This window comes from Dunckerocampus dactyliophorus, chromosome 1, assembly GCF_027744805.1.
Source record: "Dunckerocampus dactyliophorus isolate RoL2022-P2 chromosome 1, RoL_Ddac_1.1, whole genome shotgun sequence".
Taxonomy (NCBI): Eukaryota; Metazoa; Chordata; class Actinopteri; order Syngnathiformes; family Syngnathidae; genus Dunckerocampus; species Dunckerocampus dactyliophorus.
This window is the reverse complement of record NC_072819.1, coordinates 9,313,948-9,341,900: the sequence shown is the minus strand read 5'-3', so window position 1 is coordinate 9,341,900 and position 27,953 is coordinate 9,313,948. Positions and strand designations below refer to the sequence as shown.

Here is a 27,953-nt window from a genome sequence, read left to right as displayed (position 1 = left end):
ACCATCCGCTCAGTATAGAGCTGTCCTATCTAGTCTTTGTCGTGATGAAGCCTGCCTTGTTTGAGAAGCAAAACGTCTTTTAAGACAACCTGAACAGTCCAGTTGCAATCGATTCATTATGCTCAGAATAAGTTCCTCGCCATTTTTCGGGACTGAAATTCGTCCCTTCTCTGTGGGTAGTACTTTTTATGTACCAGGAAGTGTTTACTCATACACATTTTTACATTGTGCTATGCAAAAAAAAAACTACCACACATATGGATGGACATCAGGTGCATGCTCTGTAGTTGTTACAAAAATTAAATTGATACATTTTATTGATCTTATTTTCATTCAGTCTCTACATGGTTGCAGGTTTTACAGGGGGCAGTTTGAGCAGACCGGTCAGCATCCCCTCAAGAGACCAAACTGGCACATGAGACATGGGTTAAAAGTTTACTTTGAAGTCTGCTTTTTAGACTTTCCTCGTGAATCCACACAGTTGGTCGAGGGAGACTGCTGCCATCTTCTGGTCATAAATTCAACTACTCGTGTCTCGAGTTACAATTTTATATTCCATCTGTTCATGTTAGCTCGTGGTGTCGTATGCTAGTTACTGTATTTTCCTGTTCACTTTCCGCAGGTCCAGCGGGGGTCCCAGGACTAGCCAACCACAGGGGTTACTCTTACTGTTAACCCACAAGAAGACATGGTGACACTTTAAAAAATCGTGCTTGACTTGAGCTCCCCTTAAGTGGGTATAGGAAACATTATGGAGTTGTTGTCACACGTGACAGTCATGTTACTATCCCAGGATATGGCTTCCCCAAAATAGCGGTGTGTCAGGTAAGCTAGCTCATTTCCAAAAGCTTATTTTAAGTTCATTTTCAAAACATTTAACAATTGTGATGCGTGATTGGGGTTTCAGATGTTACAATTCAACCGTTTTTATTATATTTATACTTTAATGAATTGATATAAAACAATTTAGGAAAATATCACCATCAGGCTTTTGGCCTAATAAGATACTCAATAAATGCCACTGCTTGGAATGGAAACACTGGGTATGTATCCCATCAATTTACTTTAAGCACAAATGGGTCTGAGTTCTTATGGGTTAAGCCAGGGGTGTTCAAAATTTTTCCACCAAGGTCCACATATTGAAAAATGAAAGGATGCAAGGGCCACGTAGTTATTTTGTAAAGCAACACGCAACACAGGTAAATATGCTAAGGATTTATATATATTTCAAGGAAAAACTGCATCTCAGCTTTGTGATACCGGTGAAAAAGCATAGTATTACTATGAAATTTGGTCTTTGCGCTTCCCCCCCCCCCCCCCCCCCATTTTTGCTGTTTTTTTGACCATATTTTCTTTTTGTTACATTGTGATTTTTGTGATTTTTACTTTATTCCCACATTATAAATTTTTCCCCAACCTAATCCTCCAAAAATTACAACTTGCCTTTTTTTATTTGTTTTTAAAAAAATAATGTATATTTCTCGTAAAATGAAGTTTTCTCATTAGTTACAACTTTTTTCTGTTAATATTTTGACTTTATGCGTGTAAAATTACTGCTGATTTTTCCATTTTTGCTGCTGTTTTCTTGTTATTAATTATTAATTAATATTAATAATTATTAATATATATTTTATTATATTATTAATTATACTTTTAGAATGTGCTGCAGGCCAATGAAAAACAGTTGTGGCCTGCAAACAACCCCTGGGCCTCACTTTGGACACCCTTGTGGTTAAGCTAACTATTAAAAAAACATTTGCATGCAAACATATACAGTAGGTAATGTAAGTGAAATAGTCAAATATTTGAATATACAGTAGGTCTTTACTGGAATTAAATTATGACAGTGTTCTCAAGCAACATATTTATTTGCCCGACATTATCTTGCAGTGCGGAATGTGAAATGTCTGCTTGGTGGAGTCGGGGGACGCTTGATTTAGCAGCTAAGCACTGAGAGCCCACTTGGGTGGTCAAAGATTAAACAGGGAGGAGCCGACGACATGACAAATTAAGAAAGAAATGACAATTTCTGTTATGACATACTGGCCAATTAACCATTTGTGAGCGATGGGAGATGAAAAGAGGACACATGGCACCTGAAGGAGGCATGAATAAAGTGATGGAGGGAAGGTGGCAACCTCCCAATAAGCTATCTGACACCACACACCAGCAGTCCGACAGGCCAGCTGACTGCTATTTCCAGCATGAGATGACCCACCAGCTGTAGCCGGGGAGGTCGGCATTGAAGGAAAGAGAGAGTGAGACAGTCTGTTATTTTTTACCAGGACACCATTCAAGGACAGCCACTATTTACAAGTTCTAAAAGAGGATGTCAGATCTCACTGCAACGTGCTGTGAGGGATTCAGTGTCCACATCACACAAACCCCACTTCACCAGTTTGGACTCAAGATAAACCGCTTCAGACATGCTTGTGTCATTTTTTATCTGACTTCCTGCACAGGAGAGGCAGCGAGCTGGTGTTGGCTTACTAACAGAACCCCCCGGCTCTGAGTCACCCCCAGTAGATGAGAGGGGTAGTTCCGTTTGTGCGTACAAATGAATGGTAGCTCAGAGTACCCAGAGTACCCAGCCTTTGCCTTTGCCCCACTTGTGACTCCGTAGTTATACTCGGAGACTCCAATGCCTATACAGGCAATGACAGTCCGACCTGAAGGGGCGCGACTGGGAGGAACGGCCTCTCCAATCTAAACCCGTGCGTTGTTATGTTGTTGAATTTCTGCGCTCCCCACAATTTGAATACATAAACACCATGCATCCTAAACAATTCCCCAGCCACCTCATCTGGCTCCTCTCAATGCGGAGGAGCAGCGGTTCTCCTCTGAGTTTCTCCTGGATGACAGTGCTTCTCACCTTATCTCTAAGGGAGAGCCCAGCCACCCTACAGAGAAAACTCATTTCGGCCGCTTGTACCCGCGATCTTGTCCTTTCAGTCACTACCCAAAGCGTTGGTCAAAGTCTATTCCAGAATGGTGGAGAGAAGAGTCGACCGTTGGTTGAAACTCGGCTATCGGAGGTACAATGTGATTTTCATACTGGTCTTGGAGCACTGAAATCAACCTATTTTTGCAGCCAAGGGTTTAACAAAGACAAAGAAAATGTTAGTATTTGATTGAGGGAAATAAGTATTTGATCTCCTACCAACCAGCAAGCATTCTGACCCCCACAGACCGGTTATACAGTATGTTCAGGAAACACACAAAAGAATCCTGTCGCTTTAAGAAAGTATATTCTTTAATCTCAACTGGTGTGGATCAAAGACCCCTGTCACAAACACTCTTCCATTCAAATTTGTAGACCTGCACAAGACTGGAATGGACTACAAGAGCATCAACAAGAAGATTGGTGAGGAAGAGAGCGCTATTGGTGCAATCATTGATAAGTGGAAGAACTACAATCGCCCTCGCTCTGGAGCGCCATGCAAGATTTCAGCCGGTGGGGTAAGGATGATTAGTTAACTGCAGAGCGCCTGGAGTCCAAAAGCGACCAATGATGTCACAGGAATGCAATGTCACCAAGGTCAGACAACTCAGACAAAACAAAGCACACCAGCAAAGTGCATTGTGGGATTTGTAGGAGTCTGTTAAAGGCAAGCGCCAAAGTTAGGGGTGTCCAAAGTTTTTCCAATGAAGGCCATGGTTGGGGGCTAATATATCTGTGTTTATAAAACACACAAAAACAATCCAATACAAGTGAAGACTTGCTAAGCAGTTAAATATAGTTGACACCATACAAAAGAGAGGCTAATACTATATTTTTTTCATTTCAATTTTAAATAAGGCTCATGTTAATGTAAAATTTCAATGCATTAATTCCCTGATCATTATTAATATTCAATGCATTTTTTGAGTGATGTATTTCTTATAACATATTTTTTTTACATAGTTAAATATAATAGTCGCTGATAGATTACTTGACAGAAAAGTAAAAAAAAAAAAAGCAATGTATCTTTTTTCAATAGTTTTCTTAATGTTTTTTAATATGTAATGGTCCCCAAATGGCCCCTGTGCCGCACTTTGGACACCACTGCTTTAAGTGGACCACTGTCACTGCATTTTGCGACCATTTCAAATGTCTTCACAAGTTTAGTGTTGTTTGTATAAGGTGTTGTCATATTACTATCACTTATTACAACACACACAATTCAAGTGATCTTGTTCTACCTGATCGACACTTGATGATCTCTCCGAACTCGTCCTCCACCGCCTCGTCGCAGTAGTCCTCGGGGCGCACAGCCTCCGCCATGGGTGTACAGGGAAACTGGGTCTAAAGGGTACTTTTTGGGTCACACAAGCAGGTAGTCCGAGTGAAAGTTGGAAGGGTCGGGCAGACCAAGCACTCCAGAGCCGACAGCCACAGACTGGGGTGGAACGCGAGGCGCGCGCAAAGGAACGGAACTCTGCAGAGAAGGCGAGGATGAGGAGGATGTGGACCGGGTTTAGTCTGTCAGACCCAAGCAGATGGAGCCGAGCAGGTGTGCGGACTGGAGGGGTGGGGGGTGGTCGCAGCATTCCCATCTCGAAATAGTAAGTTGTCTGACGGTTCTGGTCTGCAGACTCCATGCGTAAAAGCGGCGCCAGACGCGTCTCAAGAATTCTCTTTCCGGTATTCCAAAGAGGAAGGGGCTCCGCACGTGTCAACATTTGCATTTTCTGGAAAATGAGGGAAAGTAAGGGAAATTGTGGGCTTTCCCCCAGGAAAGTGGGGAGAGAGGTGGTGGTGTAAAGACCCGGCTGCCGACTGTGGTGCAACCTGTTATTCTATTGGTCTGCTTTTTTTATGAAGTCCTGATTTGACCTGCAGATGTGTTATGCAGATGTTGCCCGAAGGTTGCCGGGCAGATTGGAAGCAGTGCTGCAGTATTGGAGAGGATTTTTTTTCATGGAAGTTCATAGAAGGGAAACTATTGAAACAGGAGGGCGCAAAAAACGGGAGGATGACAGGTGTACCTGTCATCTGATAATAATTAAAACCAAATAAGTCTGTCCACTGGTATGTGCTAAAAAGGCATACCTCTTTCAATTTACGCTACATTTTTAAAATTTGGCTGATTTTTAAAATATGTGCAAAATGTTTCCAATTTGTGCTTAGTTATTGAATTAGTACAAATATCCATTAGTACATTTTTCAGTTTGTGTTACATTTTAGAATTTTGTAAAAAAAAAAAAAAAATTGTAAATGCACAAAATTTTTCAATTTGGCAACATTTTTCAATTTTGCAAACTTTTTCAATGCACTTTTTACATTTGTGGTAAATATATTTAATTTTGCAAAATGTGTAAATGTGCACTATTTTATTTTTAATTTTGCCAAAATTTTTCAAAGAACAATTTTTTGAAAATTTTGCACATTTTTAAATGTGTACCAAATTTTTCAGTTTCTGCAAAATGTTTCCATCTGCACATTTCTTGTCAGTGTTGGTATCAACTCGATACTAAGTAAATAAAGGTCCAGTATTAGCGGTAGTGATGCTTTGCACATTTTACTTAAAATTTTTTCAAGCTCATGAAAGGATTTTGTGATGTCATGCTTATTATCAGAATAAAACAAAGGGCAAATAATTTAAGCAAACAAAACAATGCTTTTATCAACAAACTTCTTTGTGGACAATTTAAGAATCTATAAATAAAACCATATAAGACTGTAATATCAGCAAATAATATCAGCAAAAAATATTGATCCATAAAAAACAGGCTGCAGACATAAAATGCCCCCTGGCAGCACCTTAGATACCCCTGGGGTACAGTTCAGAATTTCACAAATATGAAATTTTAACAAATATGCCTCTAAACCAGTGCCAAACGTCAGGGATCAATAGTTTGTATCAATTATTATGATGTCTGAATCAGGATCCAGGCTCCCCAATGCTGTTATTATCTCTATGTATGTATTTACATTGATTTATGTAAAAAAGAAATGTCTTTTTGTAGTGGAAATTGGCAAAAATAGAGTCAGGGTGACTCGCAGCTGAAATAGGCCTAATATTATTGCATTGTGGACAGAGCTGGGCTGCACTTACTCAATCCAACCAGCAGTGGGCAGTATAGCTAAGGTTTTCAACATTGCCCTTGATTAAAAAAAAAAAGACTTCGTTAATAATCACTCTTTCCCTGAATTAAAATATGGGGATGGCAGTGATTTTTTTTTTTCTTAAAGACGAAATCCCCACAATTCAACACTAAGGAAAGTGTAAATCACATTATTTTTTAAATTAAAGTTAAAGGGTAATGCAACAACTTAAAGCTATTTTCTGCACGGTGTAACGAGTACAAACGTGTTATATATTATATGACTTTCCCCAGAAATAAAATATGGGGATGGTACCGATTGTTTTATATCTTTTATTTAAAGACAAGATCCCAAAAATTAAATGCTAAGAAAAGTGTGAATCTCATTAATTTTGTATGACAGTATTTTTCTTTAAATAATCATTTTTATTAGGGTAATGCAACAAATTAACGCTATTTTCTGCATGGTACAAGTACAAATGCATATACTGCATATATTTGTTTGCACATTCTCCTGATCTAATTTCAAATCCATCACTGACTTCATTTTGTGGCATACATGCTTTTAAGTGAAAAGTGGGCCAAAACAAATAAAAGACAAGCGTGAGTCTGTTGAGACCTTTAATGCTTTAATGTGTCGGTGTACAAAGAAAAGCTGATTGATGACACCTCTACAAAGGCATCTAAAACATGCCAACACACACACACGCATACACTTCCTCTGCCGTCACTCGACCCCACTCCCACACACGCCTCCTAAATCCCTCGGCACATCATTACACAGTCTTACTCCCCAGCCGAGTTTCTGCATAAAAACAGAATCCTCTCACCCAATTTCAAGCCACGTTAATTACCAAATGATCAAATGACCTGAGCTAAAACATACAAGATGTTGGCGCCCACTGACAGGACTTTCTTGCTGCGTTTTTGCGTCTGAGAAACGTGACATAGTTCCAAATCAGAACTGACGGTTCAGCCACCTTATTTTAGCCAAAACCTTTTTGCAGTGCGCAATTAAAAATCAAAGCATGTAGGTCATTCTTAACCCGTAAGAACCCATGGTGACACACTTTCTATGTCCTAAAAAGTAACTATACCAGGACATGGATCCCCCAGAAAAGGCAGTGTGTTTCCAAAAGTGTATTTTTTGACATTGTCAAATTTTATAATTTTGTAAGATTTATTTCTATTTTCATCTACTATACTGTGATGTTTTATTAGCCTGATGTGTCACAATAGCCAAAATGGTAATAAGCCACTTAATAAACATCACTATTGGAATGACTAAAATAGATTCATTTTCCCTGAGGAGTTCCTCACACCAAATGCCTCTCTCACTCACGGTACAACCAAAAATACACATGGAATACACACAAAACTGCACCACACGGACTATGCGGGTACCGAAAGACGCTTACACACCAATTTACATGCAAAACAATGCCATTTTATGCAAATTTACAACCCGCAAGGCATGCTGGGCAACTTCCTGCTCGGGGAAGGGTGCAGCTGGGCTTCCCAGCATGCCTTGCAGTTTGTAAACAAGTATATCTTTTGCATGTAAATTGGTGTGTAAGCTTTTATTTTGACACTTGCATAGTCAGTGTGGTACAGTTACACTGTGTGTTCCACGTGTTACTTTTTGGTTGCGCCTTAAGTGAGACAGGCGTTTGGTTTGATAAACTTCTGTTGGTTTGTGGTGTGTTTTCCCACAAATTAAAAAAGTAATGCTTTGTTTATTGAGTATATTGAGGGATGTGATGCTGCGGTGGTATCATGGCAATAGCATGTCTGTCCTTATCACAGTTGCCCCTGATCAACTACTTTAGTTGGTTTATTGTCATCTCCAATAAAATGCCATTCTTGTATATCTGAACCCAGATCAGTTGGAGTGTCAAAGGCTGATCTCCGGCGTTGCTGAAGCACACATCTCTAACAAGCTCACTAAGCTGTGGCCAAATGCATCACTGTCATGGTGTCAGGTGATGCTGTCTTTATCCGTGACCCCCAAGACAGCTGCAGCATGTGTCAAAGGGATGACGGTTAGATGAGAAAGACAAGGTGATGATATGAGTTACGACAAACTGAAGGTTGACTGCCATCTCCAGTCACGGCAGAAGTCATACCTTTTGTACATGGGGCGTGCGGATCGATCCAATCCTTTTTAAAAGGCTGTAAGTGTACAGTAGATCCCTGCTTTTCACCGGGGATATGCTCCAAGACCACCCGTGAACGACAAAAAAAATGTAAGTAATTGAGATACCCATAAAATTGTCTATATTTGACACACGGCACACACCTTAACTGTGAGACATAATCCCTCCAACATGTCCTGGTCTGCACCGGGGCCTCCTCCTGGCTGAGAGGCGCACAGGAGGCATCCGGACGAGATGCCAGAGCCTCCTCTCCATATGAAGGAGCAGCAACTCGACTCAAGAGCTCCTCCAGGATAACCACACTCCTCACCCTGTTTCTTAGGGTAAGTCCAGTACGGAGGAAACTTATTTTGGCCGCTCGTATCCGCAATCTTATTATTTCAGTCACGACTCAAAGCTTATGACCATAGGCGAGGGTAGGATCATAGATTGACCGGTAAATCAAGAACTTTGCTCTGCACTGATCTGCCTGTCGGTTTTAGACTCCAACCTTCCTTCACTTGTGAACAAGATCCCAAGATACTGTACTGGGGTGAGACCTCACTCCCAACCCAGGGTCTCATATTTTGAGGTGCTGAGTCTCATCCCAGAGGTTTCACACTCAGCTGCGAACCTCCCCAGTAAACTCTGAAGGTCACAGCATGTGCTAATACCAGAGATGCGATCCGAAGGCCTACAAAGTGCACACACTCAACGCCTTGGCTGCGCTTAGAAGTTCTGTTCATGAAAATAATGAACAGAAACGGTGACACAGGGCAGCCTTGGTTGAGGCCAACGTTCACGGGGAACAGGTACTGTACTACATTTTTCAAGCCATCCATGCATCTATCCATCTTCTTCCACTTATCCGAGGTCGGGTCGCGGGGACAGCAGCCTAAGCAGGGCTGCCCAGACTTCCCTCTCCCTGGATACTTTGTTCTGCTCCTCTCGGTGGATCCTGAGGCATTCCATAGTGTCTCCAACGGAGAGCTCCAGCGGAGGAGCAGCGGTTCTACTCAAGAGTTTCTCCGTGATGACAGTGCTTCTCACCTTACCTCTAAGGGAGAGCCCAGACACTCTACGGAGAAAACTCATTTCGGACGCTTGTGCCCGCGATCTTGTCCCATCGGTCATTGCCCAAAGCTCATGACCATAGGTGAGGGTAGGAATGTAGCTAGATCGGTTAATTGAGAGCCTTGCCTTTCGACTCAGCTCCCTCTTCACCACAATGGACCGGTGCAGAGTCCGCATCACAGGCAGACGCTGCACCAATCCGCCTGTCAATATCGCGTTCCATCCTTCCCTCACTTGTGAACAAGACCCCGAGGTCTCCTCCACTTGGGGAAGGCTCTCATCCCTGACCCGGAGATGGCACTCCAACTTTTTCCGTGCAAGAATCATGGACTTGTACTTGGAGGTACTGATTCCCATCCCAGCCGCTTCGCTTCAAACTCAGCTGTGAACGAATCCAGTGAAAGTTGAAGATCACGGCCTACTTTTCAGCTCATTGCCTTCAAATTTCAGGCAGTTTTTTACAACGTAAGTTGACCACTGGCGGCATCTGGCCTAAAAGATTAGATGCAGCTTGGTACCAGTCAATATCATCAACAGCTGCTAGAAGCTGCTCACTTAATTAGCACCGTGACTTTAAAGCTAGTGTGTGTACATTTCTGCCCAACTCTAAATCACACCTTGAGGGACAGTCTCGCTCTAAAGACCCCGGCCAATCCATGCACCCGGCAGGGTTGCCAAGATTGACAGACCCGTTAATTGACAGCAGAGATAACAGCCTGAGCGAGAGCAATCTCCTGACACTGAATGGTCAGACCCATTTCTACGGTCTTGTGAGACCGCAAGATAACGATGGTGGAATGATAGCATGTGGAAGAGGGGAGGCCAGTGTTTGCCCTACCATTATATTTGGGGGTGTGTGCTCACGTTATTTAAATGACTGGTACTATGAAAGTTTGTGAAATGACACACTGCAATTCAGTCGGCTATGCTGCGCACATTAATATGTGCACGTGTATGTGCCACCCCACCCCTCCACACAAATGCTGTAATGCTTTCAATAAATACATCCCAGTCTGAAGTCTTCTTGAACAATCGATTGATTTGTTCTGCCCACATGGTAGCATGGAGGTGAAAGTGTACAACTTGTGTGCAACAATCCTTGAGTTCAAGGCCCAAACGCAACCAACGGCCAAAACCCTATCTGAACACCCCCAACCCTAGTAGTACTCCTCATAGCTCTTGGGATTGAGACAGTAAAGAACGCCAGCGCCGAAAGAGAAGATGGTCCCGCCCCAGGCCAGGCCATAGCCCCAGTTGAACTCATGATAAATCTTCAGGTTGCTGCTCTCGATGAACTTGACGGGGTAGAGCACCAAGCTGCAAGCCTGCAGGACCACTAGAAAAGGAAAACAGGTTCCTGTGAACATCAGCTCAAACATTACCTCCTTACAAAGAAATAACCAGTCCATCATTTTTATGGCTTGTTGTCAAACGTTCAGATGGGGGCACCTGGTAGGCACGGCAGGATCTCAATCCATTAAAGCAACGTGTCTTTCTAATGCTCTTCTTGCTGACTGTGCTCCCAACTCCCTTGACATCATTAACCAGCTTCCTCCCTTGTCATTCTGGGCTCAGGCAGGACTAATTTGAGTGTTTCATGGACGCATGACCGCTATGCTGGGGTCAGAATGTGCGCTGGTTGGTACGGGATCACTTATTTCCCATTAATCCGACTGCCTAATGTGCATGGTGTTGGTGTTCATTGATGTTAACCTTTGTGGCCTGTATACCAACCTGTGGCGAACAGCATGAAGGCGACAGGGCCGTAGAATCGCCACCTGGTGCCAATGCACACGGCCACCAGTGCCACCAGGAACGACATCAGTACCAGGGCCCCGCCCCCTAATAACAGCGCTAGTGTGACAAGCTGCCAGTCTGGAAATGAGATACAAGGAAAGAAGTTTGTCGGAATTTGTAAAACACTAAAACATTCTCTGAAACAAATTGTCAGTGGCCTAAACATATTTTTCATCAAACACTCTTTTGGACAAATCTTAAGCAATGTATGTTAAAGGTGTACATGGATGATGTTGGTATGAAAGTAAAGAGGGCACTTTGATGGTTTCCGGAGACATGAAAATGTGCATGTCTTTGCACTGCTGTACAATGGACAAGGAAGGGGGGAGGAAGACCAAGAACAAGCATTACTGATGAAATTGGGGCAACTAAGAGTACTGTATTGCACACTGTGTACACCGTGTTCATGAGATGACACTGATGTATGCTGTCCTGTAAGCACTGTAATTACAACACTATGTTAACCGGCTCTATACTTTTGGAAGTATATTAGGCCCTCTCAAGAGTTTAAATGACGACCAAATGAGGTTGGAGGGACTGAAAGAGAAAAGAGGCATCAATTGATGACATGGTCACATGACAGTTACTTTGATTGTGTAACCCTGTTGTTTTTGTTCAAATTTTTGTTACAACGGTGCTAAATGTGCTGCCGGTACGACTTTTGACTGATATACCACATACTGTATATATACAAAATATAAAATAGTAAATCAATAGTGTGATTTATAATTAATTGAGAATTATTTAATACTGTGAATATACAAAGTCCGGTCACGTAGACAAAAGTAGTATTTATATTTTAAAATTTTTAAATGGATCCATTTTAATGGATCCATGTAATTATTATTATTAAATATATTTAATTCATTAATTATTTTATTTGATTTTTATTCATTACGTTATTAATATCAGATTATTTGTATGTATTATATTTTTATTGTCATTTTTTGAAACATTGATTAACATTTTTCATTATTTATTATACTTAATTATTAAATAAATTAAAACTTTTTGTGTCTTGTATGTAAGGTATATTACATGTGTATATTACAGTATTTGGGGGGGACACCCTGTATTTGAACTTGCTGTGTGTTTAATGTATACACAGGATAACTGATTTTCAGGTACAGTCAAACCTGCCGATAGCGGCCACACTAAAAAATCCCCCGCAGCAAATTTACATGTTATAGACCCTGTGTATAGCAGTCACCTGTCCAACGCGGCCAGCGGCCACCCATTTTGTCTCCCTTGGTCAATATCTGACCGCATATAGCGGCCAAATGACCAACTCAAGTACTGTAGAAGCTTCATGAATGAAAAAGTTTCGTTTTTCAATCAATGAAGCCGTCGTGTGTAGACTTTAATTACTGAGTCCTAGCTCAGTCACAATCATTCACAAGATCCACACAAACTGTCAGTTGTTCCACATAAAAAGCCGTCTTCTTTTGAGCTTGCTATTTCCTGGTCAAACATGTAACTTTAAGAGCATTTGCACCAAAACATTACCGCAAATTAGGCTGGGAACAGGACGTGCTCCCAGCAACACTACAATACTGCCTGCACGCTAAAACCATGCTAGCATATGTTTTTAAAAATCAGCGGGAGCAGAACTGAGTTCGGTTGTACTTAATTGAAGTATTTTAGAATGTATTCACATTATTTTTGTCCTCATCCACAAATCCATCAAAGTCCTCATCTTCTGTATTCGACACAAAAAAAGCCGTCTTCTTTGCCGTTCACTTAACTTGTCAGTGTTATTCAGCTCCGAACCGTAGGAAGGGCGACCTGACTCCAGCAAAGAAGGAAACTTCTCCTGTTGCTTCTGCCAACTTTATTTATTGAACGCGGCCACCAGACAGCAGCTCAGAACACACACACATCTCTCAGCATCGTCTCTCCTTCCTGCTTGCCCACAAGGCAAAGGTTAAACAAGCCCCACTCCATAGCTGTCCAGCCAATGCCTGTAACAAGTGACACCGTTCATTTCCTGGTGTGAGACAATGTGCACTGGTCAATACTGTAATGCCGCTTGTTGTGGGGAAGGAGAGACTCAGGTCGCCGATGCATTTTAATGGCTTTATTAACAGCGGAGAACACTGCAGGACTTTACATCCACGCCAACATAAACACACTTCCCAACTCTCTCGAAACGCACAGCTAGCACTGAGCCTAGCTCTCCTGCTCGGGACGCCCACCGTCACTTCCTGATGAACTAAAGCTGTAATGACACTCTGCCGTATAAAAAGTAAAATATTAAAAACAAGCGTAAGACATTACTAGCACAGCTTTGTTCTGTGGGTCGTGGATAATAACAAGCCTAGTAGTGCTGTACAACTTTTATCCGCAGTCCCACAGTGCCCTCTACTGGTCAACATTCATTCCCCCCCCCCAACCCCCTCTATAGCGATCTCCCTCTAGTGGCCGCTATAGACAAGTTTGACTGTAATAGTATGATTTTGATGGCAAAGGCGGAGTTTTTTTGGGAGAATGTAGTTCCATTTTTTATTTCTGTTTGCATTTGTGGTTAAGGTTTTGAGAAAAAGGTCGGCAGTTTCAAGAAATGTTGTTCTGACAATCAGGAAAAAAATGTAAGTTGGTTCTTGAAGAACGTTCTCAAATAGGTCCAAAATAGATCAGAGCAGCTCTAAAAATAAAATCCACACATGATCCAAGTCTGTGAGGGAGGATCGTGATAGATATCTCATATCTGCAACACAGATGCGCATCAAAAGCAATAAAGCGACAGCAGCTTCAAAAATAGAAGCGACGTCGGGAAAGAAGTGGACTAAAGAGCACAAAGGCGAGGAAATGACAACAGGAATGAGGTGAGAATCAAGGATTCTTTAATAACAAGGAGGCCGAAGAACAGAAAGTTGAAAATGAAAGCAGCAGTGAAGTAGGAAGAAAATAAGAGTGGATGAAGCTGAGTAAAAGTGAAAGTGAAAATGAAGAGCGGGTGCACTTAGTACACCCAAGTTGACAAAAAGCCTGCACTAAAAAAAAATGCTGTGCTTGCCATATTTATAGACAGTGGCAGTGTAGATGTGCACTTAAATAGCGCTTGTCCCACATTGCTACATCCTTTTTGCTCCCTCTTTTCTCCACCCGGATAGAACCAAACGCAAGCCAAGATGTGCTAGAAGTGAGTTGATAAGAAAACAAAACAGTTTCATTTAAAAGCTGGAGGATGTAGGAGAATGTACTCGTGTTTACTTAATTTGCGCAGTAGTGCAGTGATCTCCTGTTTTAGCACCATGAGGCATTGAACGTAATGTTCCTCGCTAGTTTATTTTCCTGTGTGCCACAGCTGAATGCAGCATCATTTGCCATCCCATCTTTGCCTGTCACAAATACAAACACCCATCTCTGGGGCCTTGGGGGCTGGGGGGGGGGGGTCTCTGATGGAAATGGGAGGGGGCTCGACCTGAGGGATGCAGAGGGGAAAGGAAAGGGAAAGAAGGATTGGATTGGTTTCAGAAAGAATTTAGCGTTTTTCTGAAACCCCCGTTGTCAGTGGCTTCAACGCATTTTCACTTACAATAAACTACGTGTTCCTAAAGTGTGGACACATGACCAAAAATGCATACAGTATATTCTTTAATTATCTTTTATTCTTTTAATTATTTAACCTTAAAAAATACATAATATAAATGAATAATATTAATTAATATATATTATTTATTTTTACTATTTCATTATTCAAGTTTTTTAATACATTATATATAATATATATTAATAATATAAATTAATGATATTGATCATATTTTCTTCTTTTTCATTTTAATTTAATAATTTAGACATACTTTTATTGATATTGTTGTATATTATATTATCATTAGCGTGCTCAAAATGAATTGAATGGAGGGTGTGTGTGCAACAACAGACATACAGTGAGAGTGTGACATGAAATATTCACATGGCCCTCAGAAGAGACTGTCCACAAATAGGTCAGATACAGTATAAGTGGTCACGCACGCACGCACACACACACACACACGCACACACACGCACACACACGCACACACACACACGTATGATGCCAGCAGTAGACAGTGCACTTGATAGCGTCTTCACATATCTTGCGTGAATGTAAAAGGTAGAAGTCCTGCCTCCTAAAAGGAACTTTACGGTCCTTGTAATTAGTCCTGAGTGTGCAGTGGTAGTAAACTAAAGACAGTTTGTAACTAAAAAGGCTCACAAACTCCAGATTAAGGTTCCAGATTAAGCATCTTTCAACCAATCACGGACCAATTATGAGAAAAAGAATGTTTTTGATGCAGCGAAAGCCGTCCCAAAATTAATCTTCCTGACAGTATCAATGATTAATAATTAGAATGATCTGAAGTTCTCATGCAACAATACAACATTTAGCAGGACCCGCTGCTCGTTGAGAAGAGCCATGCTTTCATGTTAAAACAGGGGCTTCAAACTCGTTTTCACATTGCAGTTATGGTTACCCTCAGAGGGCAGGCTGTAACTCAGGAACCATATACATAAATGTATCATAACCTCATGATATTTGAGTATTCACATTTTAATTTTGTTTGCATTGTTTTACTAGCAAACTTACTTTGAAATCAGAAGCCAAGGTGCCAAACAAAAATTTGAGTATACAACTATTCATTCATTCATTATGCCGGCTAATCCTCATTAGGGTCAAGGGGGTATGCTGGAGCCTATCCCAGTTGACTTAGAGCGAGAGAGACGGGGCACAACCTGGACTGGTCGCCAGCCAATCGCAGAGTACACAACTATTGTATAAAAGGGGTTTGACAACATATACGAAACTCCAACTGCATGCAGTACAAATTGACAGAACAAATGACATTCAGCAAGAAAAATGGTCTCTTATTTTTTGTTTAATATAATGTAAATATTCGGGCTGTCAAACGATTGAAATTTTCTAATCAGATTAATCATGGTTTTCAAATGAATTAGTCATGATCAAGCAACTTGTCACACTAGCAAAAATTACATTTGGAATACAGGAAATTGATGTTCTGGGGTTTCCAAGCACATTTAAAAGCAGAAAATTGTACTTCGTCATTAAGAGTTACAAAGTGAGTGATAAGAGTATCCACTTTATTGATTTTCATTGCATTTCTGTTTATTTAGACCACCCATATACGCGTAATAAAGACGTCGCGATGTTCGGACTGTCAGTGAAGGCATCTTGCGGTCTGTCTCGTGACAATGAGGAAGTGTTGTTGCGAGACGTGCTTGTTTGGAGTAGGAGGTGCATATATGGTGTTGGAATTGCACTGCTGTTGATGTGTTCAGGTAAGAATAAAGTTGTAAAAGAGCGTCAGACGCTGTGTGACTCTGTGGGGAGCTATACTGTGCCGCCGCCTGTCGTCATAACAGAGCCGTGGCTCGCCATGATGCTTGTACGTTAATTATGCTCAAAAATGTCACGTAAAATGAAATATATTAGTTACCGCTGTTAACGCGCTATTTTTGACAGCCCTAGTAAATATATTTTAAAAATGTAAAAAAAAAAAATACAATGAAATAAATAATAATTATAAAATGAAGTATATACTGTATGTACAAGTGTGTACGCCTAAGTGTGTATGTGTAAGTGTATATGTACAAGTGTGTAAGTGTCTATGTGTAAATGTGTGGGTGTAAATATCTGTGTGTATGTGTCAGTGTAAGTGTGTATGTATAAGTGTGTAAGTGCCTATGTGTAAACATGTAAGTGTGCATGTATCTACTGTATGTGTGAATAGGTATGTGTAAGTGTAAACGTGTAAGTGTAAATGTCTACATGTAAGTGTGTATGGAAAAGTGGGCATGTGTCTAAGTGTAAACGTGTAAGTGTAAATATCTATGTATAAGTGTTTATGTATAAGTGTAAAATGTCTACATGTAAGTGAGTCTGTTTAAGTGTGCAAGTGTGCATGTGTCTACGTGTAAATGTGTAAGTGTTTATGTATAAGTGTGTAAGTGTCTGTGTAAACGTGTAAATGTAAGTGTGCATGAATAAGTGTGCATGTGTCTATGTGTAAATGTGTAAGTGTTTATGTATAAGTGTGTAAATGTCTGTGTAAACGTGTAAATGTAAGTGTGCATGAATAAGTGTGCATGTGTCTATGTGTAAATGTGTAAGTGTTTATGTATAAGTGTTTAAGTGTCTGTGTAAACATGTAAATGTAAGTGTGCACGAATAAGTGTGCATGTGTCTATGTGTAAATGTGTAAGTGTGTATGTATAAGTGTGTAAGTGTCTGTGTAAACGTGTAAATGTAAGTGTGCATGAATAAGTGTGCATGTGTCTATGTGTAAATGTGTAAGTGTTTATGTATAAGTGTGTAAGTGTCTGCGTAAACGTGTAAATATAAGTGTGCATGAATAAGTGTGCATGTGTCTATGTGTAAATGTGTAAGTGTGTATGTATAAGTTTGTAAGTGTCTGTGTAAACGTGTCAATGTAAGTGTGCATGTGTCTATGTGTAAGTGTAAATGTACAGTATGTCCGATACTGCTGATATTGTCCAACTCGGAATTTCCGATTCCGATATCCATACCGATACCAATATATGTTGAGTAAAATTGTAAAGTAACAATACACTTAAATGAGTACAGTTGTTTTGCTGGCTACTCCACCCATCTGTGAGTAGATCATTAATGTATTACATATTTTATATAAGAATACATTTGTGTTTCTTGTGCCTTGATTTATGTTATTTTTGGAAAGATTAGTGAAAGGGGTATTGTTTAAAATACATGAATTTGAGTATTATTGTGATTGATAACTTTCATGTTATAGCTGATGTAATGTGAATTACTATTGTGTTGGATCAATAAAGTTTTTATCTTAACCATCTGAGAAGATCAAATAGATTGTTTTTGGTGCCTCACTGTTTCCCAAGTATATTAGTGCGTGTGTGAATGTATAAACGAGAGGCATTAACTTCAATTTCTTTGTAGACAGGCGTTTCATGAAGTACATTTCCTTGTGTTCACTTACAGCGCAGCCTTGCCACTTCCAATACGGCGGCAAAGCTGACATACGGCTCAGGGAAACGGCGTCAGTTTTGACAGTAGAGCTTCCCGTTTCCCAGCGTGCTTTGCTGTACTGTTGTTGTAAACAGACACTAAGTTACATGTTTAGAGCTCACATGTCGGTTATTCTGCATTATTCGTTTGGTAGTGTCTTGTCTGTTGTTATCCACCTATTAAATTGCTCTGTGGTGGGTTTTTTTTTTAGCTCTTTCTTTAAAAACACCGTAGTGTGTGTGGAATGGTAACCCATTACATTATTCTCACAGACTTGGGAGCAGCACAGTATTAACTTCCTGATGAGCAGTGTTGTGAATTTGCAACCTAGGTGCTAAAAGCTTTGTATCGGCTTTTATTGTAGGGGAAAAAACTGATACCGATCACGTTTTTATGCCTGTATTGGCCCTATAATTATCGGTGGCCGATAACATCAGACATCCCTAATATAGTAGTTTAGTAGTGTATGGGTTTTTTGCCATTACTTTGTGCTCTATAGCTGATGTAATGTGAATTACTGCCAGAAGATCAAATACATTGTTTTTAGTGCCTAACTGTTTCCCAGGTACAGTAGTACCTCGCATAACATAAACCTCCTTTTACGTAAATTCCACTGAACGTAAAGAATTTATGTAGTTTTGCATCGTATTACGGAAGAAATTCCATATAACGTAAAGCGTCAAGCGTTTTTCAATCAACTTTATTTATGCCTCAAGTCGGTGCAAGTTCAGAATAACACTTTGGACGCTTCACGCTCTCATTGGCTGATTTTCGGGGCACCGCCTCCGCTCTCATCTCATTGGTTGATTATCGGGGCACCGCCTATGCTCTCATCTCATTGGCTGACTTATACAGACTATGTTTATGCTAATGTTTTCTTATATTTTCCCACCATATTTGGTGGACTTTGAATATTTTGAAGTGTTAAAGGGGTGAGTTTGGGAAGATCTTGGAACGGATTAGGCTATTTACATGTATTTTACGCTTCGTATAACATAAAAGCCCTATAACATAAAGGTTCTCAGAACGGATTATTTACGTTGTAGGGGCGTCTACTGTATATTAGTGCGTGTGTGAATGTATAAATAAGAGGCATTAAATTATATTGTAGAAAGGCGCTTTACAGAAATATTGACATTTATTTGTATTCACTTACAGCACAGCCTTGCCACATCCAATATGGCGGCGACGTTGACGTAAGGCTCAAGCGCTCGATGCGGTGTCTGCACATATGGTTTTGACAGCAGCACTTCCTGTTTCCCAGCGTGCTTTGATGTACTGTTGTTGTAAGTGGCTGCTAAGTTACACTTTTAGGGCTCACATAGCTGTTGATTATTCAGCATTGTTCGTTGGTAGTGTCTTGTCTGTTATCTACCTATTATGTCGCTGTTTTTTCAGCTATTTCTTTAAAGGCACCGTGAGTAAGAATTGTATGTGGAATGGTACCCCCCCCCCGACGTTGACTCTTAAAGCTCTGTGTCGCTTTCAACGTAGGGGAAAAAACGAATATCACATTTTTATACCAATATTGGGTCGATAATTATCGGTGGCTGATGTTACCGGACAACCCTAGTAAATGTCTGTGTAAACGTGCAACTTTAAGTGTTCATGTATTGGTGTGTCTGTGTGTAAAACTTGTAAGTGTAAATGCGTATTTGTATGTATACCTGTGCACGTGTCTTTGTGTAAACTTGTAAATGTCTGAGTAAGTATAAGTGTGTGTGTGTAGACAGGCACGTGCACAGATAGACCCTATAGTGGTGCTCCAGCACCTGCCCTTTTCCCCCGCGTAAGAAAAATGTCCTTTCTGCTGTAGACCATGTTTTCCCATTAATTTAAGAATAAAAATTACTCCCAAATATGTTTTGATTTCTGACTGGGCATTTATTTGATGTATTGTGGGACTTCTCACAAGCCCCGCCCCTCCTCATGCAGTGCTGACTGGCTGTTGCCTATAGCCTCCTCTGACCCCCATCAGACAGGTTTATAATGGTCTTTGTGCAATTCCCTAACGTTGTTTGGTGCTAAATTGACCACATTAGCGCAGATGAGAACATCACGTCGCTATTGGCCGACGTTTCCTAAAACAAACAAACAAAAACTCACAAAATTATGGTCACGTGATTATGGTTCCTAAAAAATAAAAATAAACAAAACAACGCAAAGCATTATCCAGCTGTTTACTGAGGTTTGTCATGTTTAAGGAAGGGAGAGGCGGAGCAAGCAGATAATTTAACGACTGGTCTGCAAATTCCCTAGTTGGGTTTCATTTACAATCATAGTTATTGAGATGAAAAGTAGACCTTAAGGTGAGCTATACATGACAGTATGGTGAGGTGTGTTGTGGTATATTATTAGTCTGATGCTCCTGATGCTTTAGCTGCCAGAAAGCTGCATAAAAATATATGTGTATTATTTTATTTCTAAATATATTTTTCTAATAATAAAATAATAATTTCATAAATTATTTTTGCGATAGGTGCCCATTTTTTCTGGCTTGAGCACATGCCCTCTTAAATGTTTGTGCACGTGCCTGTGTGTATACGTGTAAGTGTGATGTCTATGTGTAAGTGTCCGCTCTTACCTGAGCTAAGCGTGCTGCTGCACTGCCACTTGTCGGTGCCGGACGGCTTCCAGCAGGACTCCCACAGGGAGAGATAATACTGGTCGTCCGCCGTCACCCACGCAGGACTCATTACGGCACCTACGTCCAGGCATAGCGCCAGGAAGACGCACACCAGCCCGACCAGCTTGATCGGCGTCAGCGTGGAGCTGCGCGCCGACTGCTCGGTGTCGGGGACAGCAGAGGACATGACGGGGGCGGAGAGGCGAGGAGGTGAAAAAAAAGTATTTTTTGTGGAGGTATCTTCCTCCGCTGGGTGACGCCACGCCCGCCTTGACTTGCGCACGGGACGGGAGATGTGCTCGTGGGCACTCCTGGAGCCGAGCACCCCGGAGCTCCAGAACTGAAGCCGCTGACGTCACACGTCCTGGGGGACCAGCAGGTAACACTGGGTCCTAGAGGGAGAAAACACCATTATCAGCCTCTGGAATCTTTCAGGAATCAACTGCCTACGTGACGTTTCGGAAATGTTTTGGAGTGGCTGTCATTGTGACAGTCAAGTCGCAGGATATGGCTGTTTAAATGTACTGTAGTCTCGATAGTTACATAGCATTTCAAGGTGTTTAAATTCATTTAAAGATGCATTTTTAACTTCCATTGTGGTGCAACCAAACATTTATACATAAATATAGATTTCCCTGTTTAAAAAAGAAAGGATTCAGGAGCCGTTTTCATATTTGTAGTTTTTCAAACAAGCTAAAACCAACCCCTGTAGAAAAATGACTGAGGCACTGACACGAATGGCTGACAATGTAAGGTTACCCATGAACACATGGAATCACAGTCCCGGATAATTTATAAGTTTCACTTTTACGTTTAAATACCATCCAACACAGTACAAAATCTCAACACTGATGAAAAAACATCATCAGGGAAGCATAAAGACATGAACATGTCAAAAATTGTGGGCTTTTTTTAAACAGTGGTACACGTATGCTGTACATTTGACCTGTATTATCACATACACTCCTGATCAAAATCTTAATACAAGTTGAAAATTGCTAGAATTTGCATTTTTCACATTTGGATCTTAATGAGGTTTTAAGTAGAGCTACAATATGCAAAAGCTAGAATGGGGAGTGATACAAAAAGCATTTTGAAAAAGTCATTTATTGAAAACAACAATTAAACTGAAACAACCTGTTTATCAGCTGGTCAAAAGTTTAAGACCATCGCTCAAAAAATAACTAAAAACTCCAAACCAGAACAAAAAATGTTCTCAGTAGGACTCAGTAATGAGCAGCTCCACCGTTCTTGTTAACCACTTCAAAAATTCGTTTGGGCATGCTTGATGCAAGTGTTTCCAGGCACGCGCCGTTTGACGACCCTGCACCACCTGAAGCTCCAGTGTTCCACTGAATGAAAAAGCACCCCAGACCATGATGAACCCCCCTCCACTGTGCCGGGTAGAAAACATCTCAGGTGGGATCTCCTTGTCATGCCAGTCACGTTGGAAGCCATCTGGACGTCAAGGTTACATTTGTTCTCATCAGAGAATAAAACTTGTTTCCACCTTTCAATGTCCCATGTTTGATGCTCCCTGGCAAAGTCTAAACGGGCAGTTTTGTGGCATTGAAGGAGACAAGGTCTTTGAATTTGTTTTTTAAACCCTTTTCCCGCAGATGCCGTCTGATGGTTATTGCGCTGCAGTCGGCACCAGTAGGTGCCTTAATGTGGGTGGAAGACCGCCCTGTGTCTTGATGGACAGCCAATCGGATCCTCCGGCTCAGCGCAGGTGTGATTTTTTTTTTGGGTCTACCACTTGACTTTTTTGTCCATGTCTCTCATGAGGATTGTGGATGATGGGCAAATCCCTAGCCCCCCCCCCCCCCAAAAAAAAGAAAGGGAACCAGAAGAAGGAACTTTTTTTTTTCTCTTATTATGTTTACTACATTGGGTAATACGAGTGCAAAGGTATTATTTCATGTCTAGAGGACTCTAAATGTATTTAGGACGTAAACAGGTTTGGTAAATGGCCCCCTCGGGCTACACTTTGGATACCACGGCTGTGGGTGTACGGCTGTGGCTGCTAACTTCCATTCTTCGTAGGGTTGAACATGAAAAACGGATTTATTAATTTCCATCAAGGAATATGAGCACCCTCTGCATATTAAAGCAAACATGCAGCGGGGAGAGAAGGCCAAGGTGGAGAACGGGTTTAATCAAATGCTGTTTGTTTATTCATCCAGAAACAAAAGGAAGGATGGAGAGACTTGATGGAGGAGGGTTTGTTTACTCCGCTTAGGGATAATAATGAGCCGTGATGAGAGAGCAGCATGGGGGTGATGCCAGGAAGGTGAAAAAATGTCCTCTTTGTAACACTCACTGAAAGATGCTCATCCACATGTTAATGAGTCATGCAAATGTTTCCGCTGTCCTTCTTGGATGGAAGAAATACCCTTTATTGCCTCAAACTCGACAACATCAAAACAGTGGAACCGTTAATGTCGACGCCCCTCAGATTGGCTGACAGACACCCGGTGGGTTATCAGTAAGAACATTAAGAACCAGTCATTCTACGGCTCGGCTACATTGTGCTTGCCGTACCTCTTCCAATCGTGCCAAAAGAGGGGACAATTCAAGTGCACTCACCCGAGCCAAACTGTGGAACTTCTGTTTGAAGTGGGCCCAGGCACGGTAGGATTGGCCTGGTGAGAGGTGACATGTTTAGTCTTTTTAAAAGTTACTCAAGCGCCAAAACAGCTACTTCTTTATAGTCAAACATTACCTTGGATGATTAACAGTTTCACTTGTTGGCAGGCGCTGAGGTCAGACGTTTCTTGCACACACAAAAGTTTGAGCACATCTCAGGACCCCAAATCCTGAATATTTTGAGGCTGTCGCTTGGCAACTCTGTCTGCATGGGGGATTAAGGTCCGGAGACTGACCAGGCCACTCCAGGATCTTAACATGCTTCTACTTGAGCCACTCCTTTTTGCTTTGGTCGTATGTTTTGGGTCGTCCAGGTGTGTCCTATTGCATCGCTTATTCAATTAATAAATACCACTGAATGTCTACGCTCAGTTTCAGGTGGGGTAGGATAGGTTTTGCCTGTGCAAACTGCATTTAGAGGTGAAAACAACATGAAAACTAGAGAGGCGTCTATGGATGAAAAACAAGCAATTGTGAATCTGAGAGAAGATGAAGGAGAATAAGAAGGAGGCAGTATCTATTTGGAATGATGTGAATTAGACATACCTGAAGATCGCTGAGGAAGTTGAGAGTCGGGGTGAAATCCACCAGTCAAAATGCGTCTCCACTTAGGTGTTATTCTCTATCTATACCAGGGGGTGTGCAAAGTGTGGCCCAGTGGCCATTTGCAGTCCAAGGTGTTTTTTTTTTTTTTTACAGCACATTGTAAAAATATAATTTAATGAGAAAAAAAACAACAAAAATTTAAAAATCAACAATAATATTACAAGAATAAAGTCAAAATAGTAAGAAAAAAGAAAAAAGTTGTTCACCAGAAAAAGGCGTAAAAAAACCGTCGTAAAATTATAAGGAAAAATCATTTTAGCAGCATAAAGTTGAAATATTAAAGAAAAAATAAGTTTTTAAAATCGTAATATGCTGAGAAAAAAAACAAAACAACAAATAAAGTTGTACTTTTTGGAAAATTAGGTTGGCAAAAAAGTTATAATATGGGAATAAAGTCAAATTATTTGGGGAATTATGTCAGAAGAAGAAGAAAGTTGAAATAGTGGGAACATTTTTAAAAACACAAGCAAAAATGTAAAAATCAGCTGTAATTGTCCGAGAAAAAAATCAAAATATTAAAAGAGAAAAAAAAGTCATTATTATAGGAATAAAGTCCAAATATTACAAGAAGTAAATTTACAAAAAAAGTTGAAATAGTTGGAAATTAAACAAAAAGACAACAGAAAAATGGAAAAATAGCACTCATTTCACAAAAATAAAGTAAAAATATTAAGAGGGAAAAAAGTTGTGTTATAACAAGAAAACAGTCACAATTTTTTGACAATAAACTCATAATACTATGAGGAAAAATAATGTAATTTTAGTAGCAGAGAGTTGAAATATTAAAGGAAAAAAATTCAAGTCGTAATATTATGAGAAACAAACAAAACAACATAAAATTATAATTAAAAAAAATAATATGGGGAAAAATAATATTATGGGAATAAAGTCCAAATATTACAAGAAGAAAATTCACAAGAAGAAAGTTTAAATAGTTGAGAAAACAAAAAACAAACCAAAAAAAAACCAACAGTAAAAATGTAAGTATGAAGTATGAAGTAAAACTATTAAAAGAAAGGATGACTATTAAACTATTAAAAGAGAAAAGTCATATTCTAACAACAACAAAAAAAGAAACATACAGTTGAAATATTAAAAATAGGGTTTTGTTTTTTTCTTTGAGTCGTAATATTATTAGAAACTAACAAAACAAAGTTGTCAGAAAATTAGGTTGGTGAAAAAGATATATTATTATTAATATTATCAAGTCATAACATTTTGAAAAGAACATTTGCAAAGATTATTTAAAAAGAAAGCTTAGTTATTTGGAAATTTAAAAAACAAACAACAGCAAAAATAGGAAAATCAGCAGTAATTTTACAAGAATTGAGGCTAAATATTACAAGGGAAAAAAGTCATATTCGATTAATATTCTCAGGTCTAAATGTTAAGAAAATAAACTTGTCATATTTTAGTCATTTTAGTAGCACAGAGTTGAATATAGAAGAAAGCGTATGTCATTTTTTAAAGTCGTATTATTATGAGAAACAAACAAAAGAGGGTTGTGATTTTTGTAAAGTTAGGTTGGAGAAAAAGTTCTAGTATGGGAATAAAGTCAAATTATTTTGGGAATTAAGTCAGAAGAAGAAGAAAGTTGGAATAGTGGGAACATTTTAAAAAACACAAGCAAAAATGTAAAAATCAGCTGTAATTTTCCAAGAAAAAAAATCAAAATATTAAAAGAGAGAAAAAGTCATATTTACGCCAAACAAAAGTTTAAATTTCATGACAATAAACTCATAATATTATGAAGAAAAATACTGTCATTTTAGTAGCTTAGAGTTGAAATATTGAAGAAAATAATTATTTTTTAAAATAATATATAATAATGAGAATCAATACAAAATACAGTTGTAATTTTTGGAAAATTAGGTTGGGGGAAAGTTATAATATTATAGGAATAATGTCAAAATATTATGGAAATAAAGTCATAATATTACAAAAAAAAAATTTAGGTGGATTATTTAAGAAAAAAGTTGAAATGTTTGTAAATGTTTGTGTTTTTTTTTTTTTTTTTTAAAAAAAAGCAAAAATGGGGAAAAAAAGACCGCAAAGACCGAAGTTGGTACTAATAAAAGGTTAAGTCAGAGGACGTTTCATTGAAAATGAGTGTTTTCCAGTTCCATGGATGTATAGCATGTATATACTGATACAAGCATAGCAAGCATAGCATAGCATAGCAGTTACCACAGCAGCAAAAAAACCGAGGCCCAGCAGGTTGAAATGGTCGATATGGAGTCCTGATGAGCCATGTTGGAATCAAGGAGGAGATTAATTATCTGCGGGCTTTCAGCGGAGCTGAATTGGCCAGTGCCGGGACACGTAGATTCCTTGCTACAAAGTTGGTCCGGCCGGTCGTTTGTACCGGACTGCGAACATTGGAGGGCAAGGCACTGAGGGGCGGGGTTATGCCTCTGATGTAATACGTCCACTGCATGCCTGACGCCTGCGTCCATGAGAGTAACACAACTTCTAGACCAGCATCAAACAGCACGTGATAACTTCTGGCTTAGCGTACCTTGATGCCAAGTCTGGCGCTGTGTCTCTTATTGTCGACGGCGGGGGTGAAAAACACGTTGATGAGGGCACCACTCGAATCAACAGGTGGCAACATTCCCGAGGTGGGGGTCACAGCAAACTCACTGCTGCTGCCTGGCTGGAATGTTGCGACGAACGGCTCAGGCCTTCTGAGAATTTGCGCACAATTCGTTTGAAAAAATGTTTCGTCGAAGTCAAGCTTGTTAAGAAAACACACACACGCACACACCTGGTGGTGCTGGTCAAGTAGAAGCCCACCGCTGACGTTTTACCAAACTCGGTGGCTTCCGTGACAATGACATCATCGACACGAGGCTCGGTGGCGATCACGTCGAGGGGAAACTCCCAAATGTGTCCAGACGCATGCTGCACCACCAGGAGTGCTGAGTACCTACACACACACACACACACACACACACACACACACATTCTGTTGATACGCAAGTGTAATTTGAAGCATCTCCAAAATATTCACTTTATTATGTCTTGGCCAATATTGGAGGATAGTACTGGTTGTGGAGTGGGCGGTGTTCTTCATGCAGAAGACATTAACTCTGCCAGGTATTGATTCTGCATCATTAATGGACTTGCAGATCAAGAGCTGGCCTGATGAATGAATTCTCTAAGCAGGAAACCGAATGCAATGTAGAAGACAAACAAGAATTTGACTTCTGCTGCAGTAACACCACCATACAGTACAAGGTGTCCCTGTGAACTGCAATGAATCGGATTTGATCTCATCCAATTTTATTCTTTTTTAAATTAGACATACATATTTAAAATCAGTTCATAATTAAAAAATATTCATATGTACTGTAAAGGATTATTTATGTAATTATTAAGTTTCGTTGTCATTTGAAATTACTATTTTTTGGGGCTTTTTATTATTAATGCAGCCTGCATCAAAACATGATGAAGGATGGAGAGGGTGAAACTGAAAAGAAAAATATTCCAAAGTTATGAGAAAAAAATTGGTGTTAAAGAAATCCATTGTCTACTATTGTTTCATTTTGTCCAAAAAATGAAACAAAAGAAACAAACAAAAATATTGCAGAAAAAAGTATTGGCTTATAAAATATTACTTGCATAATCAAGAAATGTATCAATTACAATTTTAGATGGGGGGGAAAAAATAAGAAAAATGTGTTGCCTATAAAATATTTCTATAGTATTTGTTTAATCAATAAATATATTAGTTAACATTTTAGATGGGAAAAGATAATTGACAAAAATGTATTGGCTTATAAAATATTTTTATAGCATTTGAATAATCAAGAAATGTATTAATTAAAATTTTAGATAGAAAAATAAATTATTGTGAAAAGTATATTGGCCTATAACATATTTTTTTTAAATAGTATTTGGATAATCAAGAAATGTATTAATTAAAATTTTAGACAGAAAAATAAATTATTGTGAAAAGTATATTGGCCTATAACATATATTTTTTAAAAATAGTATTTGGATAATCAAGAAACGTATTAATTAAAATTTTCGATAG

The 27,953-nt window shown here is 39.7% G+C and overlaps 3 protein-coding genes and 1 long non-coding RNA gene across 16 annotated transcripts in view; 1 reads left to right on the top strand and 3 right to left on the bottom strand.

Annotated features, from left to right (window-relative positions):
• The window catches only part of dmd (dystrophin), a 235,406-nt gene extending 231,033 nt beyond the window's left edge, over nucleotides 1–4,373 (bottom strand). For 9 of the 13 annotated variants that reach the window (XR_008569972.1, XM_054772691.1, XM_054772698.1 and 6 more), the window contains exon 1: nucleotides 4,183–4,372. Coding sequence is in view for 11 of the 13 variants with exons in the window: in XM_054772691.1 (XP_054628666.1) it covers nucleotides 4,183–4,264 (82 nt within the window). In the remaining 2 variants the exon portion in view is untranslated. Of the gene's footprint in view, nucleotides 1–4,182 lie in introns of all 13 variants that reach the window. The other 4 variants (XM_054772711.1, XM_054772719.1, XM_054772736.1 and 1 more) reach the window with 2 other exon arrangements.
• Nucleotides 576–20,532, top strand: LOC129179502 (uncharacterized). Its single transcript, XR_008569981.1, has 4 exons — nucleotides 576–825; nucleotides 3,317–3,459; nucleotides 7,909–8,506; nucleotides 19,192–20,532. It is a non-coding gene; the product is annotated as an uncharacterized LOC129179502 (long non-coding RNA).
• On the bottom strand, nucleotides 6,546–21,016 carry LOC129179497 (transmembrane protein 47-like). Its single transcript, XM_054772793.1, has 3 exons — nucleotides 20,618–21,016; nucleotides 10,971–11,111; nucleotides 6,546–10,572 (listed from the first exon to the last, which is right to left on the bottom strand). The coding sequence occupies exons 1-3, from the start codon at nucleotides 20,844–20,846 to the stop codon at nucleotides 10,394–10,396; spliced, it is 549 nt and encodes a 182-aa protein (XP_054628768.1). The 5' UTR covers nucleotides 20,847–21,016; the 3' UTR covers nucleotides 6,546–10,393.
• A 4,171-nt stretch (nucleotides 21,017–25,187) lies between these two features.
• Nucleotides 25,188–27,953, bottom strand: part of LOC129193862 (cilia and flagella-associated protein 47-like) — a 71,593-nt gene continuing 68,827 nt past the window's right edge. The window contains exons 66-68 of the mRNA XM_054799008.1: nucleotides 26,682–26,843; nucleotides 26,433–26,601; nucleotides 25,188–26,360 (exon numbers count right to left, since the gene is read on the bottom strand). Coding sequence (XP_054654983.1) covers nucleotides 26,190–26,360; nucleotides 26,433–26,601; nucleotides 26,682–26,843 — 502 coding nt within the window. The 3' untranslated portion in view covers nucleotides 25,188–26,189. The remainder of the gene's footprint in view (nucleotides 26,361–26,432; nucleotides 26,602–26,681; nucleotides 26,844–27,953) is intronic.

Coding starts and splice junctions, on each gene's coding strand:
- LOC129179497 (XM_054772793.1), bottom strand. CDS start 20,846: ATGTCCTCTGCTGTCCCCGACACCGAGCAGTCGGCGCGCAGCTCCACG. Junction 11,112..20,617: donor CAGCAGCACGCTTAGCTCAG/GTAAGAGCGGAC, acceptor TCTCATTTCCAG/ACTGGCAGCTTGTCACACTA. Junction 10,573..10,970: donor CTTCATGCTGTTCGCCACAG/GTTGGTATACAG, acceptor TTCCTTTTCTAG/TGGTCCTGCAGGCTTGCAGC.